Raw genomic sequence first — 14,968 nt, 5'->3', positions numbered from 1 at the left:
TATGGTGTGTGGTGATAATACAGGTGTTCTATTCCCAGATATATGGTGTATGGTGACATCATAGGTGTTCTATTCCCAGATATACAGTGTGTGGTGACATCATAAGTGTTCTATTCCCAGATATACAGTGTGTGGTGACATCATAGGTGTTCTATTTCCAGATATACAGTGTGTGGTGACATCATAGGTGCTCTATTTCCAGTTTTGTTTTTCAGCTTTTATATAAACTTCTCTTTTTCAGCAGACTATGCCCACGGCAGGAGCTTCCGTTCCTGAGGTATGTAAGGAAATTTTACAACTGTTACAACTAAAAGTCATGATCATCTTATATGGATGTAAGGGATATTATCACAGATTCCAAATATTACATGATGTTAACACTTTAAAATTAATGCAATAATGTTAATTTTGTATTTATCAACATTTCAATATTAGAAGTAAAATTCTTTGTACTTTCAATTATGGGATAGTCTTAAATACTTTTCAATTTCTATTTGTGACAAAAATTAGGAATATCAAAAATTATATGTCATAATACATTTAGCGAAAACTTGAAAGTTACTTTGCAAAGAATATGACCACTGTGCTTTGTATTCACATATGAAATTCCCAATATCAACGGAAGGACATGGCTAAAAGTACAAATTACTTCAACTCTTTGAGAACATTATTACATAGCATTTGACAATGATGTGCTGAGAATCCTTTGCTCCCTTAGAAGCAGTCATCACTTAAAAACAATGTCTAAGGAAGTTTTATGCAGCATATGGCTTTGCACACAACTTCATTAGAATAGTATGTAGTCAAAAGTAAATGCCTTTATCCCTGCCTTGCTGTAGGTCTAGCAAGTGACAACAAACCAGAGTTTTCATCATATGGTTTTGTTTATTTAAAAGGTACCCACCCATATTTGCCACAAGTTATAATTTAGGACGATTGATTGAAAAAAGAAAATCAATATACCTATTATTCTGAAATGCTATTTCAGTTTTAGGAAACAGAATATTATGTATTGTGCTTATTAAACTCTTTTTAAAGTATCTTTTATTTTCAGTGTAGGATACATGTTCTTCACAAATTTTAGTTTTCCATTAACCCCAAAAATATTCTATACATTTTATTTTCATCCATTTTGTTCTAAAATATCTTTAAACCCAGATATGATGTGTTCATGGGGGAATGCACAAATGCACATACATGCTCACTCCATTGCGTCCTTGTGTTCTATTCTGTGAAAGACTTCTAACAGGTTAACTGACCACATATTTAAAATATTAAAAGAACACAAAGAAATGTACATATAACATTTTGTTGTTGTTGTTTGAGACAGAGTTTTTCTGTGTAGCACTGACTGTCCTGGAACTCATTTTTAGACCAGCCTGACCTTGAACTCACCGAGTTCCACCTGCCTTTGCCTCCTGAGTGCTGGGATTATAGGCATGAGCCACCACCACCCAGCAATCATTTAACTTTTAAACTATAAATAAGTGGTTACACCTTTTGCAAAGGACCCAGGACTTTCCTTTGAAACAATCTTGAAATCACTGACACATGGCATTTCTTGAATATAGCACAATCTTTTCATGTGGCATTTCTGTTATTTTCAAATATTATAAAAATTCAAGGCATCTGTAGGATAGTTTCTTTATTTTTATTTTGAATTCCCATAATAGAGTTGTGTCTACACATCACTGGAACACCCCCACTTTCATGCATACATGTAATTGCAACATTGCACTCTCATACATACACATAATTGGAACACCCTCACTTCCATACATACATGTAATTGGAACACCCCCAATCCTATGGACAAAGTTTCCAAAATTGTTTCTATCCCAAGCCTTCAAGCTATTTTTATAGCGACAAACATATCAATTATATTATAAATTTGAAACAGTAAGAATTCTACTTCCTCTTCAGAAAATAAGAAAGTTTACTTAAAACTGGCAAACTATATTGAGAATGTCATAAGGCCAATGCACTGAACTTTAAACTTAGTTAACAGAACTTTGAGGGTGAACATACCTGAGCTGTGTCTGCCATCCTTAAGATTCTGAAAGTGTAGATGGAAGGCTGTACGCAGAAGTCAGCATCCTTACAAAAGCATGCGTAAGCTTGGATAATAATTTTACATTATACATACCATGGTATTATTTTGTAATTGTGTTGTCATATGTTAACATAAAGTAAAAATTAGACTACTTAGACATAGTTACTTCTATTCTTTAAGTTTCTTCTTTCCACTTCGGATTTATTTAATGGAAATATTGTACTTATTATGTATTTATCTTTGAAGTTATCTAGGAGTGATATACAAACCTTGCATGAGGTAATTGACCCAACACATCTAGTTCACAACATACAACATGCCTTCATGTTTAGGGCATGAGTATTGGCTAGAGCAACTTTAAAGGAAACTGCAGTGTCTTTGAATTTGTAGTATCCTATCTCCCCAAGGATACCCAATATCATAACTGCAATTATTCCAAGTTCGGAGGACTTAATAAGCAATGAAAGGAACACAAGTGCTTCTCGCATCTCCTTCTAGTACAGTGCACGGTCTCAGCAAGATGTGATGAACTTAGTTACAGCGTGTAGTATGGCTTTCTTCATTCTCTCAAATTACTGCCACTTATTGAGTTGTTGTTTTAGACCAATAGCAGTGTCTCCATTTTCTCTGCTTATCCTGCAAGAAATCCTCCCACATTTAAGGTGATGTGAATGGTGGCTGCAGTGGGGAATAGCGGGTTTAATCTTGCATAATTACAAGCAACAATGCATGGATTGGGCTCTAAATCCAATACATATGCCTTTGTCCAGAGTTACTTTTTGAATGAAATGATTGTTTAGATTAAGACGTGGGGGCAGGAAAGATAGTTAGGTGGTGAGAAGCATATTCTCTTGCAGAGAGCCTAGGTTCCATTCCCAGTATCCACACGGCAGCTCACAAACCCTCTGTAACACTATTTCCATGGGATCTGACACCCTTTTCTGACTTCCTCAAATGACCTCCACAGGCACACATGTGTTGTGTATATACACGCACACAATACACACACATACACATATATATGAGGAAAATCACTCATACACATAAAATTAAAGAAATAAACCTAAAATTTAAGGATTTAATAAGAGATTGATATCATTAGACTTTATACCATTCCTTTAATTTATGCTTTTGTAATTAATTTTAATTAAGACTTGCAGCAATCAACTAAATAGATTTCAAGGCTTTGGCTTCTTTGGGGGTATCCTGGACAGTAAAATAGTTGACCTGTAGAGTAGGTTTCTCACAAAGCCGGGTACAGCTGTGGTGTTGTTTTTTGGAACTGATTAGTGTCTCCAAGCTGTTAAATTTGTGAGCCCTGATGTATGGAGAGGAGTCCTTAAATACCATAAATGCGCATATGCAGAGATGGGTTAAGACCACTGCTTTTCTGGGTGACTTTTCCATGCAGACCATTTGCATTGTGGCAAGGTCTGAGACCCAAGTCATGGCTGCTGCTAACTGCAGACTGATCCTCTTTGTGGCTTTGTACGAAGCCAAGTGAAGTGCGGTTGCCTGTCTTTCATGCTGAGATTGCACAGAAAGGAGAGACTCCTGCGTTGGAGGTAATCATCCCTCACTGCTCATAGCTGTGGAGCAATCGATAGCGGTGGGCTTGGGTATTGTCATGAACATCTCTTTAGAAGCAGCCATTTTCATCCAGGTACAAACACTTCGCTTCTTAGAATCAGCATGGGACAGAAGAGGCATGTTTGTAGAGCATATATTTAAAGCGAGGTCTTTTTATTTCATTTATTCCATCATTTTGTTTTCTGTGAGTGTTGCCTGGTTTTTCTGCTCTGCTTATTATGATGATTATTCTCCGGGAATTCAAATACAATGCATTCCCATGTGAAGATTTGTTGTGTGACTGGAGTCTGAGAATCACAAAACATTGAATTCTGTGTTTCAAATGTCTGCATAGCAAGCACAGGTAGTTGATATTTGAAACTGCTCAAATATCAATAACTTTATTTTCCACATTGTGCTTAAATGTTCTCTATTCTTTCATGGACTTTTAGAGTACTTCTTTTCAATGTATGAATAATTTTTATTGACTAAAGCAGCAATTTTACTGCTTTATTATCTAGCAGAATTTATCTGACAGAAGGATATTTGTCTTAATTTATGGTTACAGCTCAAAAAGCTGAAAAAAATGAAACTGCAGCTTAAAAGTCAAACCCAGTCTTTGTCTGATATGGTCTTGGTCAAGATCTTTTCCCATTCACTAGGCTGCCTTTTTGACTTATTGACTGTGTTCTTCGCTTTACAGAAGCTTCTCAGTTTCAGGAGGTCCCATTTATTTGTTGTTACTCTCAGTGCCTGTGCTACTGGGGTTATATTTAGAAAGTGGTTTCCTGTGCCCATGCATTGAAGGCTACTTCCCACTTTCTCTTCTATCAGATTTAGCATAGACAGATTTCTATTAAGGTCTTTAAACCATTTGGACTTTTTAATAGCAATACCAGTGTGCTCCTGAAGGGGAAGCACACCATTTTAATTTATTTTTACTTTGAGTTTTTAGGGCACACACTCTAAGTAAGTACAGTACTCAAGAATTTACAGACTTTTTTCCTAGTAAATCTAGACAACTCTGGGTGACGCCGTCCTGGTTCTGTATAGGAGCTCAGGATGATGTGATGTCTAAGCAGCAGAGGTGGAATTCTACCCACGCTTCCCAGTTTCTAATCTTACCCCATAATGGAGTCTTTGTACACAATGGATTGTTGAGAACTACCTGTGGGTAAATCTGTAACATTTAAGCTTTGGAAAGAAATTTACAAAAGTAATCAGAATTATTGTAACTTTCACAGAAGTTATGCTTATAAAAACACCAGCATTTTCATTACATGACAAGGTAGAATAAGAATTCGAATGAGAGGAATCATAATACCCCATCCACTTTTAGCCATACCAGAAATACACTCAGTCAATTTGCAAGGTAAGTTAACTATATTGATTAGTATTTTAATGAAAAAATCTAACATATATATTCTAATATATATGTATACAAGTACAAATATATATCCCTTACTTACTTCAAAGATTAAAAAAAAAACATTGTATTTAAAGCTACATAAGAATGCCTTTCCAAATTACAAAAAGTGAAATCCCACATTAGTAAGTATCTAGAGCTAAGATGACATATACATGGGAAAGTAATAGAAGGTACATGGGCAGTCAATAAGTAAAGTGCCCATGGCCAGACATTACTTATCAATTAGCAGATTGCTACTTATCGAAACTAGATATTTCCCAAGAATTCTAAACCCTCTGTTTAATAAACTTTAGAAACTTTAGTGTTTAAATCTTATTTGTTGCTCAGTTCTTTATCTGTTTATTTTGGTTATTATCAGGCCGTGATTAAAGTCTGTGTTTATCAGTAGGAAAATGTTCTCTTCTCTATGGGACTTTGATTAAAAACTTGACAACTATAAAATTAGTATTGAAACAAAGATTAAAGGAATAGGGAAGCCTCTTTACCATCAGGTCTAAGACCAGAATGCCGAGGCTATTCAAAGTCATTTTTTTTTCCACAGAGCGAAAAGCAGTTGTAGAAATCATGAATTAGAAGGGTGATTACTGTTAACCAGGAACAATAAGGATGCCAGTGGCACTACACAGAGCAGAAAAGGGTGTGTCAGACTGTAGAGTCTTGACTATGGGAAGACAAGGATAAAAGGATGTTGATCCACTAGGTGATAATTACAAAAAATTAGGAGAAAAAAATGATAGTGATAGTATTTTACTTGTTTAAGCCCTTGGTGAGTAGTGCATAGTTGCTCGAGGAACGCTAAGTGTTTTAGATACACAGAGAGAGATACTGAAAGGACATTTGAGTATAAGAGCTAATATTTGGGAGGACACATGATTTGAAGTTGTGCTTTTAGACATCTTCATAAAAGTGATGTTGAAAAGTTTGGGATGGAATGAAGTTACTTTGGAAACAAGTATATGCTGTCAAGATGATTAGGCCAAGGAAGGGACTTATTAGAGATCTCAAAGAGGATAAAAGAATAAGCAAATGAGACTGGGACAACACAGAGTGAAGTCTTGAGAGACAGGACGATCGGTGTCCTCGAACAGAGCGGAGCATAAGTTCAAGAGTCGGAAGACATTTCTTCTGTCACAGCTGCGTTGACATAGAGGAGAACGTCGTTCAGTGTATCCATGAGAAGCTTATTGATGATCTGAATAAAAGCTGAGTGGGAGAAAATTACTGATTGGTTTTAAAAGAATAAAAAGAGAAATCAGAGGAAAGAAACAAGCAATTCCTACTCTGTGTACATATTCACACACATTGTGTGTGTATGTGTGTGTGTACTTGTCCTTTGAATTTGTTATGGTAACAAAGGAAGTAGAAGGAACAGAAACTTAATTTCTCAATATGTACAATCTTTAATGTACATAGTAACTTCAAAATCCATCATTAATTTAGAAATAATTTTCAGTGTTCAATGTATTTATAAGTACTATTTTAATACTTATAAAAATCTTTAAATTTTAATCTATTCTACTGCTAGTGAAAGTAATAAATCCTCACAGATAATAGTTCTCACATACTTCTGATATTGGGTACCTCTGCAGCATTACAATTTTCATTTCTTCCCCATGTTTCTTTAATCTCTATACAATATTTTGATCATATTGCTATGAAATATATTGATTTGGTAGAAAGAAAAAGTTTTTGTACATTCCAGGTTAGTTATTTGGGCTCAAGTTTATAATCACGGTCTTTTAAAAGACTCCCTTTATCAAACCATTTCTGCCTTTTAATTTTAAATATAATTTATCAAATATGTTTTATATTGTTTTTTTCTTTTTAACAGGAAAGGCAGTCAACAGCTAAAAAGGAAAAGGGCAGCTCTCAGCAGCCAAACAAAGTGACAGACAAGAACAAAATGCAAAGAGCTAACTCTGTTACTATGGATGGACAAGGTTTGCAGGTAAGGGTTTCTAAAGTCCAAATCACGGTAACAGTCATATTTGTTACTTTCATATTCTGAGAAGGGCATATGTTCAGTTATCAACACATTCTTTCATCATGTATATTATCTCAGTAGACTTCTTTAGAAAGCTCATTACTAATTTATCAAAATGTCAGTCTTGTACTTGATTGACAGAATGACATTCTGGATAGATTAATCATTTATAATGCTATCTCCACTTAAAATAAAATTGGCAAGAAATCTCTGAATCTGAAAGTTAGAACTAATATATAAATTTAGTTTGTACATGTGTTATTTACACATATTGTATGTCTCTGTCCAGTTATAATCACACACACACACACCACACACACATACACAAATGCATATGTATACATACATACACATATGTTGTATGGGTCTGATTTTGAAGAGTTGATTGTGAAGTTATGCATTTCAGACAGAAGAAATACATTCTGTGTGAAAATTTTTCTTTTAAATAAAATAATAGAAATGAGGGTATTAAGTGCATATATCTGTATTTCTACATCTTAAATTAAGCTCAAAGATCATACATATTTCTAGTTTAGACAAAGATAAGTTGTTGACATATTTTATAAATTTATAAATTATATCTATGTCCTCAGACTTAAAAAACTCATTCAATCCACCAACATTTTAATCTTTGGAACTGTGTGATTATTTTATTTTTTCACCTATCTGCTTCTCTGAATTATATTTTCTTCTTTTCTTAATATACTGGAAATTTCAGGCTTGTTTGCAACTGCTGACCTCATGGATAACCATGGCATACATTTGCATACAACACTTGTGATTCCAATAAATATGAATTTTAATCAGATTTAATTAATGATAGTATCTTACATAATTGCTAATTTATCTGTGATACTAAGGATCACATACTTCATATCTCTTAAGTAAAACAGTTAAGAGTAAGCATATGTCTAAAAATTGCTTGAATTAGAATGTCGAAAAGTTCATGGAACTTAATCATTGCTTACCTATTGACAATGAGTTAAATTTTTGCAATCTAATAAGATATATTACATATAGGAACTTTCCTGAGTAATTTAAAGTAAATGTAAAAGGAAATTTTAAACAAAAGTTATTCTATTCATGTATATAATATTCAATCATTAAAGACTATGTCTGAGGGTCATTTTTGGAAATCATATCCATGTGTTTAATAATATCTCATGTGACTCATTTCAAATTTGAAATCTATCCACAATTTTGATAGAAGAATTTTACTGTGTGATCCTATAGGTTTTTGCCAAGCACAAATAAAATTTAAATCTAATATAAAAATTATAGACTGGTTAGTTTAAATTTTTAGTCATTCTGGGTTTTAGTTTGAAATCTCAGTTTGCAAATTTAAGTATATTTAATGCATGCTTATGTACATATTTCTCCTCATGAAAAGCAAGCATGGATCATTTGCTAATGTTTAAGAGAACATAAGAACCAGGGCACTATTTTACATATATTTTCATAGTTTAAACCTATTTCATAATTCTCTCAATTAACATGAACATGGGGCCATCGTACTACTTGTTGCCATTTTAGAAACTATTGTTTTCATGCTCTGAAGTCCCTGCCAATAGTCAGTGGTAGGGTCAGGTCTAACTGACGCATGCTTTGCTCAGATTCCAGTGTTCTACTCCTATAATCTCTTTTATCTTACTCAACAAATCCAAACAGTGTAAGTGGTTGACTTCTGAGCACTGTGCTCTTTCATGCATTTTTATATTGTTTTAAGTCTGACAAAAGTAACTTCCTCACTAGAACAATAATGTCTGTGCTCTCTGATTAAATAGTAAAATTTGAACATTCTCATAAAGCAAGAATTCAGCATTCTAGGTTTATATGATGCAGTGATATACTATATTTTAATGTTTATTTATTATATTAAATATTTTATGTATAATTAATGTATTATATATTATTTATATAATGTAAGCTATATTTTAATATTTATTTGAGACAAAGTTGAAGTATTTAACCTTCAACCTTCTATGAACAGGGATAAGCATATTAAAACACAGATGATCAACAATTTTACATTTGGTTCTAAGACAATAATAACTCTTCATAACAATGATGACAAGTGAAATTATCAGTCCAAGTTGTAACTTGGTAAATGCAGACATGAATTTAGACAAAAGAGTTGCAAATAAATAAAACTGCATGTTTCAAAAATATTTTAGTTTAAATTCCTGTATTATCCTGTATATAACTGAGTTCTTCTTGCATGTAGGAACTCACATGGTTTTAAAGAGAATGGAAAAATGGAAGAAAACCTTAATTATTTCATGCAAAACAGAAAGTATATTGTGGTGACTTATCATTTTTGAAACAATATAATTATTGTTTTTGAGATAAGGTAAAAATATATAGCAAAAAATTAAATTTTCTGCCAGTTTTAAAATGCCTATGCCATGGAAAAGCATTGAGTTGCAGCCCAGTTTGCAGGTAACTCATTGACAGGGGAGATCTACACTGCGTAAAGAAGATTAATCATAGTTAGGCACATTCATCTTCCTCCTTTTCAGCTAACCAGTATAATGATCAGGATTATTATTTCTAATTAGAGGAAGTAATAGATCATGCATAACCCTAGGATGAGTCTCATTAATTAACCCAAGTCCTAGGGGACTTCAGATAGCAGTGGCTTGGCACTCTGTCTTTGTCATCGCCACACCATAGGTTTACTCTTCAAACACAGTATCAAATGGAATGGAAATGTCAGGTTTTAACACAAGAACTCTAATAATAATGAGGATAATCCAATTTGTGAACAAATAAGGACAAACAACAATTGGTTAAACTTTATTATGAGAATTTATCTTGATCCTAAATATTATGTATATTTCAGAATAAAAGCATGACTGGAGAATGAAAGAATCCAGCTTTTAAGACTTCAATTCTGTGACAATGAGACCTTAATACTTAATATCTAAATTCCAACTGGTGTGTTCTTCCAGACAATTCATTTACCCTGTTAACTTTCTAACTTTATGCTTCATAATCACAAATAAACTAAACATGAACACGTATACTATGAGACTACTTAGCATGTATACAAATTTCTCTGATCAGGGTTTATAATGCCCTAATCTCACTGACTGTTACTGGTTCTTTATAGTCATTCTAATTTCTTGTTTATGTAGAGGTTATTCTTCTATAGTTTTAAGAACTACAACTTTTCATCAGTTATCAGTGTGACAGTGGCATATGCCTTTAATCCCAGCATCAGGAGGCAGAGGCAGATAGCTCTCTGAATTCAAGGCTAGCCTCTTTTACAGTGAATTCCAGGACAGCCAGGACTATGCAGAGACATCCTATCTTGAAAAAAAAACTATAACTTTTTAACTGAGTTCATCTCTCCATACATATGTTATATTATAAATAATACCGAAGACAGAGCTAAGTAAGACAAATATCAGGTCAAAAATTTGGAGTCGTATATAGTTAAAAAAGAGAGCCAGAAGGTAATATATGAATAACTAATTAAAATTGGCAAGATCATTAGCCATTTAGGTCTATGGGAAATGGACATTACTAGGCACTGTGAAGAATATATCCACTTAGCTTTAGAACAATGACAACCTAAAGGCTAGAGAGAGAGCAGTCAACAGAGAACGTTGTACATGGTACTTCAGAGAAGTAACAGGCACTAGGTGTTCTAAGTCCTGTAAAGCTTTCATGAGCACATTGCCTTTGGATGTGAGCAGAAATGGTGTGACTTTACAGTGCATTTTAAAAGGCTCACTCCTCTTAAGATTAGTGTATTGGAGAATTGGCCAGTCAATGCACAACTACCAGGAGCAATGAAACGCTGCAGGATCCAAGGCTCACCACTGAGCTTTGTAGGTAGAGAATATTTTGAGAACAGAATCAAACTGGTAAAATGAGGACTAAAGGAATAGTTTATATGGAACTGGCAGTGACCAAAATGGCAGAGTTGACATCAGCTGAGATGTTGAAGACCTTGGGTGATTGTGGTTGATGAGAAATTCCTGATGCCAAAGAATATAAACCAAATAAATAGACCAACAGGCAAATGGACAAGTTGGGGGAAAGAATGAGTATGGACTTTGAAGTAGTACATGTCTGACGGTACTCAAGAAGATCAAATAAAATGAGATCCCTGAAAGCAGGGTCCTCTCTAGGGAGGTGTTGAACTGGACCTGCAACCAGTTTAACTCCAGGGAAAACTGCTGAAGAAGGGGTAGGAAAAGGATAGAGACAAGAGGATTCAGTGGTTTTCTCTAAGACTGTGTTGTCTCCTAATGGCAGTAGGTACACCTCTAGCTTGCCACTAACCTAATTGCTGGCAGCATGAGCTGAACAGGAACAATAAAAATAGGCATTTGAAAATTGATAACAAAAGACCCAGGGGCCTCAACCCTACACAAAAATTTTGGGGAACTAAGGAATGCTGACAGTGGGAGAAATAGTCTTCCCTAGGGAAGAGCACACTGATTGGCTATCTGATACAAAATGATGAGACCTGAAAATAAACATTCAAGTAACACTGAACAGACTGAGCAGGTTGTATTTAGGATATGTATGTATGTATGTTCATATATAGTAATGCTTATAATAACAGTTAATAAACAAGAGACCATGAGTTGGAAAGGGAGAAGGAAGAATATATGAGAGGGTTCAAAGTGAGGAAACGGATGGATGAAATGACGTAATTATGTTATAACCTCCAAAAAGTTCGTTGCTAAAGGATAAATTAGATACAAGAATTGATGCACACCTGTTTTGTAATCCTTAGGTTCTTCTTATTTTACAAATTCTCCTAATGATATACTTTATGCAAAAGAAACTACTCAAAGGTGGAGGATGAGATTCAGAGTGCTGAGCGGGTGTTCAGTGCTTGGATACCCAGCACTGCACAAAATGGGAATGTGGTAATGCATCTCAATCCCAGTATTCAGACCCTGATACAGGAGGAGAAGACATTTACTCGTCCTCTGCTGAATAGTGATTCTGAGACCAGATCTTTTGTCAGAGTAAAGAAACATGCTAAGGAAGGGAGGAGGCAATGAGGGGGATGAGATGCATGAAAGAAGAGGGGAAAGACATTAGGAAAGTAAAGGAAATCTTAAATACCAACCCAGAAATACATTAACTTCTGAGTTTGATTATTAGATCGAATCAATGCAAGAGAATCTTTCTTCTGGGTAGGCAATGCTAATGTGGAATAACAAAGCACAATTTTGTCAATGTACTTTTAGGTGATTTGGTTTAAAAGCTCTTTTTATAGTTCTCAAGACTTTTTGTGAATATGAGATTGGTTTAAGAATTTAAAAAAGTACTTATAAAGTTTAGGTACAATTTAAATGAACATTATTCATATATATCAGTCATATCAAGTTGTAGAATCAGTACATATGATGTACTTTACAGTACAAATCAGTTGCTTTAGACTGAGTTCTGTGACTAAAGTAACATAATTTCACTGGACAGTTGTCTGGAAATCAGGTTGCAGAATTTGAATTAATGAAATAGGTGAAATATCACACCTAATGATACTTTCATGTCTTCTTTTATCTCCAACAATCTAAGCTATGAAGCAGGGAAATGAAAACAAGTATGGCCATAATGTTGACTGACAGGGACACAATATAAAAAAAATAGAGATTTTTCCAGAGTTTTGCCATCAAGTTTTTAATTTCTTTTTCTTAGCGAGCAGGTGTATTATTACATTTGATAAAAAATGAAGTGCCTCATTGTGCCCAATTCCATATATATCTTGTGCTGAGCCCCCATGGGTCTTGTCCTTCAAATAGATTATGCAGCATACAAGAAAGTTAAAAAAACGAAAAACAAGGCAATGGCATAGCCAAGATGACTGTCACTGTTTTTGTCCCTCTTAATTGGAGTGCAGGGGTAAGGTATAGTAACAGCTCCACGTTTTTATCAGCGGTAGTGCTCAGTTTGTGGCATCTTCAAGGTCACCATTAGGTCTTCTCAATTTCCAAGTCCTATGCTGGATAGGAAAGAGAGGGTCGGTTCTCTTCTTCCTTTAGAGAGCACATGCTCCGCCAATTCTGTATTTGAATCCTGGGTCTGCAATGACAAAATTCTGCAGACAGCTATGGCTTATACTTGAGATTTTTTTCTCCCACAGCTCGAGGTTTGAGGTATCCAAGAGCATGGCACAGGCAAACTTGTTGATTATGAGGTCTCTTTGAGTTTGGAGGCAGCAAGCATCTCACTGTCTGCTCACATGTACTCTTTGTGTGCTGGGAGAATTGGGGACAGGGAGATGCAGTCATAGCAGCTGCCAGCGTACTTCACCAGACGAGACATTAGCATGCTTTTCCACTTGGTATTTATTCTCTTACCTGACAAGACATTGGAAACTCAGTATCTTAAAGACTCATCTATATTTGTACACGTATGTATATGAATACAGTCGTGTTCACTAAGATGAAAATACCATAGGGGAGATCATTCGACTCTATTCTTACCATTCCTTTTCTCAGAGCAAAAAAATGTTTTAACTTGTCAAACTTGACAAAGATTAGACAGCCCTGCAGGTCTTTGGCTCTCAAAACTAAGACTTCTGTCTACTTAGCACCCACTTTTACTCAAGCAGATAGGCCTTCTTTTTATAGAAGCAAAGGTTAACACAATTTTAAAGCTTTCTCCCTGAGCCTAGAAAAATATGCCAGATTTGCCTGGAATAGTTTTTCTGGTCTGGCAAACATTCTATGTTCCCTTAACACCTGAGCCTCACAGCCACTGTTTCTCCACTGTCAGCACTGGGGGGAGAGGAAATACTGGATTTGTTAGCCTTCATCAAACTAGCACAGACCCACAGTAACTGATGGCACACAAGCACGGTGGTGTAGGGAGAAATGGTACAACCAAACTTACTACTTCCGTATTTGCATCTTGGCCATTTTACTTTCTTGAATGTGAAACATTGTCATTCTAAATTCTTCAAGTTCTTTTATATTTCTCTAAGTCATTTTACTGATTTATCCACCTAACTTATATATATGTATATATATATGCATATATATAATTTTGTGTTATTTTACAGAACACCATTTACTTTATAATCTCTTCTGTGATATATTTCTTAGTTCATAATTGTATAGAAAATTGGAACCAAATTTTTAACAATCTTGCCTATAATTTATAATCATGCTTGTAAATATATCAGTATCTCAGAAATGCACTTCAAAATATTTCAAAAGAATTATTAACACCAGTGAATTTTAAATATATCAGATACAATAATTAACTGTGTAATTTGGAGAAAGAAAAAATTATTATCATAAATATTTGCATTTTTATTACTTTGCTCAAAATTCTCATTTATGAGTGTAGAGATGCCTCTGTCTAGAGAACAGCTACAACACAAAAATGAGGGCCTGAGTTCAGTACCCCGGTATCCATCTAGAACATTTGAGTACAGCACTGTACTCATGTATTATGAATAATGTGGGGACAGAGACAGGAAGATTCCAGACCTTAACAGTCAATGAACTACAGGCTCTTAGGGACTTAGTCTCAAACAATAAGGTAGGGAAGTGTTTGAAGAAGACATTTAACACACACACATAAACATACCTTCATATAAATATGCTCATATGTCTACATACACACACATGTATACATACATGCACACATACACACATATGCAATCTTATTTTGGAATGCTTATGTCTAAAAGTAATGAATATTAATTCAAAAGAAACTTAGAAATAAAATAAATTGTACATATATTATTATTCCTTTTTTTATTTTTTTATCACTTTATTTATTTATTTATTAAAGATTTCTGCCTTCTCCCTGCCACCACCTCCCATTTCCCTCCCCCTCCCCCAACAAGTTCCCCTCCCTCATCATCTCTAAGAGTAATCCGGGTTCCCTGCCCTGTGGGAAGTCCAAGGACCACCCACCTCCATCCAGGTCTAGTAAGGTGAGCATCCAAACT

At 34.7% G+C, this 14,968-nt stretch overlaps 1 protein-coding gene across 11 annotated transcripts in view; it reads left to right on the top strand.

Moving 5' to 3' along the window:
• The window catches only part of Dgkb (diacylglycerol kinase beta), a 592,477-nt gene that overhangs the window by 222,137 nt on the left and 355,372 nt on the right, over positions 1–14,968 (top strand). For 7 of the 11 annotated variants that reach the window (XM_057782585.1, XM_057782590.1, XM_057782584.1 and 4 more), the window contains 2 exons: positions 242–277; positions 6,883–6,999. In XM_057782585.1, the coding sequence (XP_057638568.1) occupies positions 242–277; positions 6,883–6,999 (153 nt within the window). The remainder of the gene's footprint in view (positions 1–241; positions 278–6,882; positions 7,000–14,968) is intronic. The other 4 variants (XM_057782591.1, XM_057782588.1, XM_057782593.1 and 1 more) reach the window with 2 other exon arrangements.

This window comes from Chionomys nivalis, chromosome 10 (genome assembly GCF_950005125.1).
Source record: "Chionomys nivalis chromosome 10, mChiNiv1.1, whole genome shotgun sequence".
Lineage (NCBI taxonomy): Eukaryota > Metazoa > Chordata > Mammalia > Rodentia > Cricetidae > Chionomys > Chionomys nivalis.
Note: the sequence above shows the minus strand (reverse complement) of the source record. Positions and strands in the feature narration are given on the sequence as shown.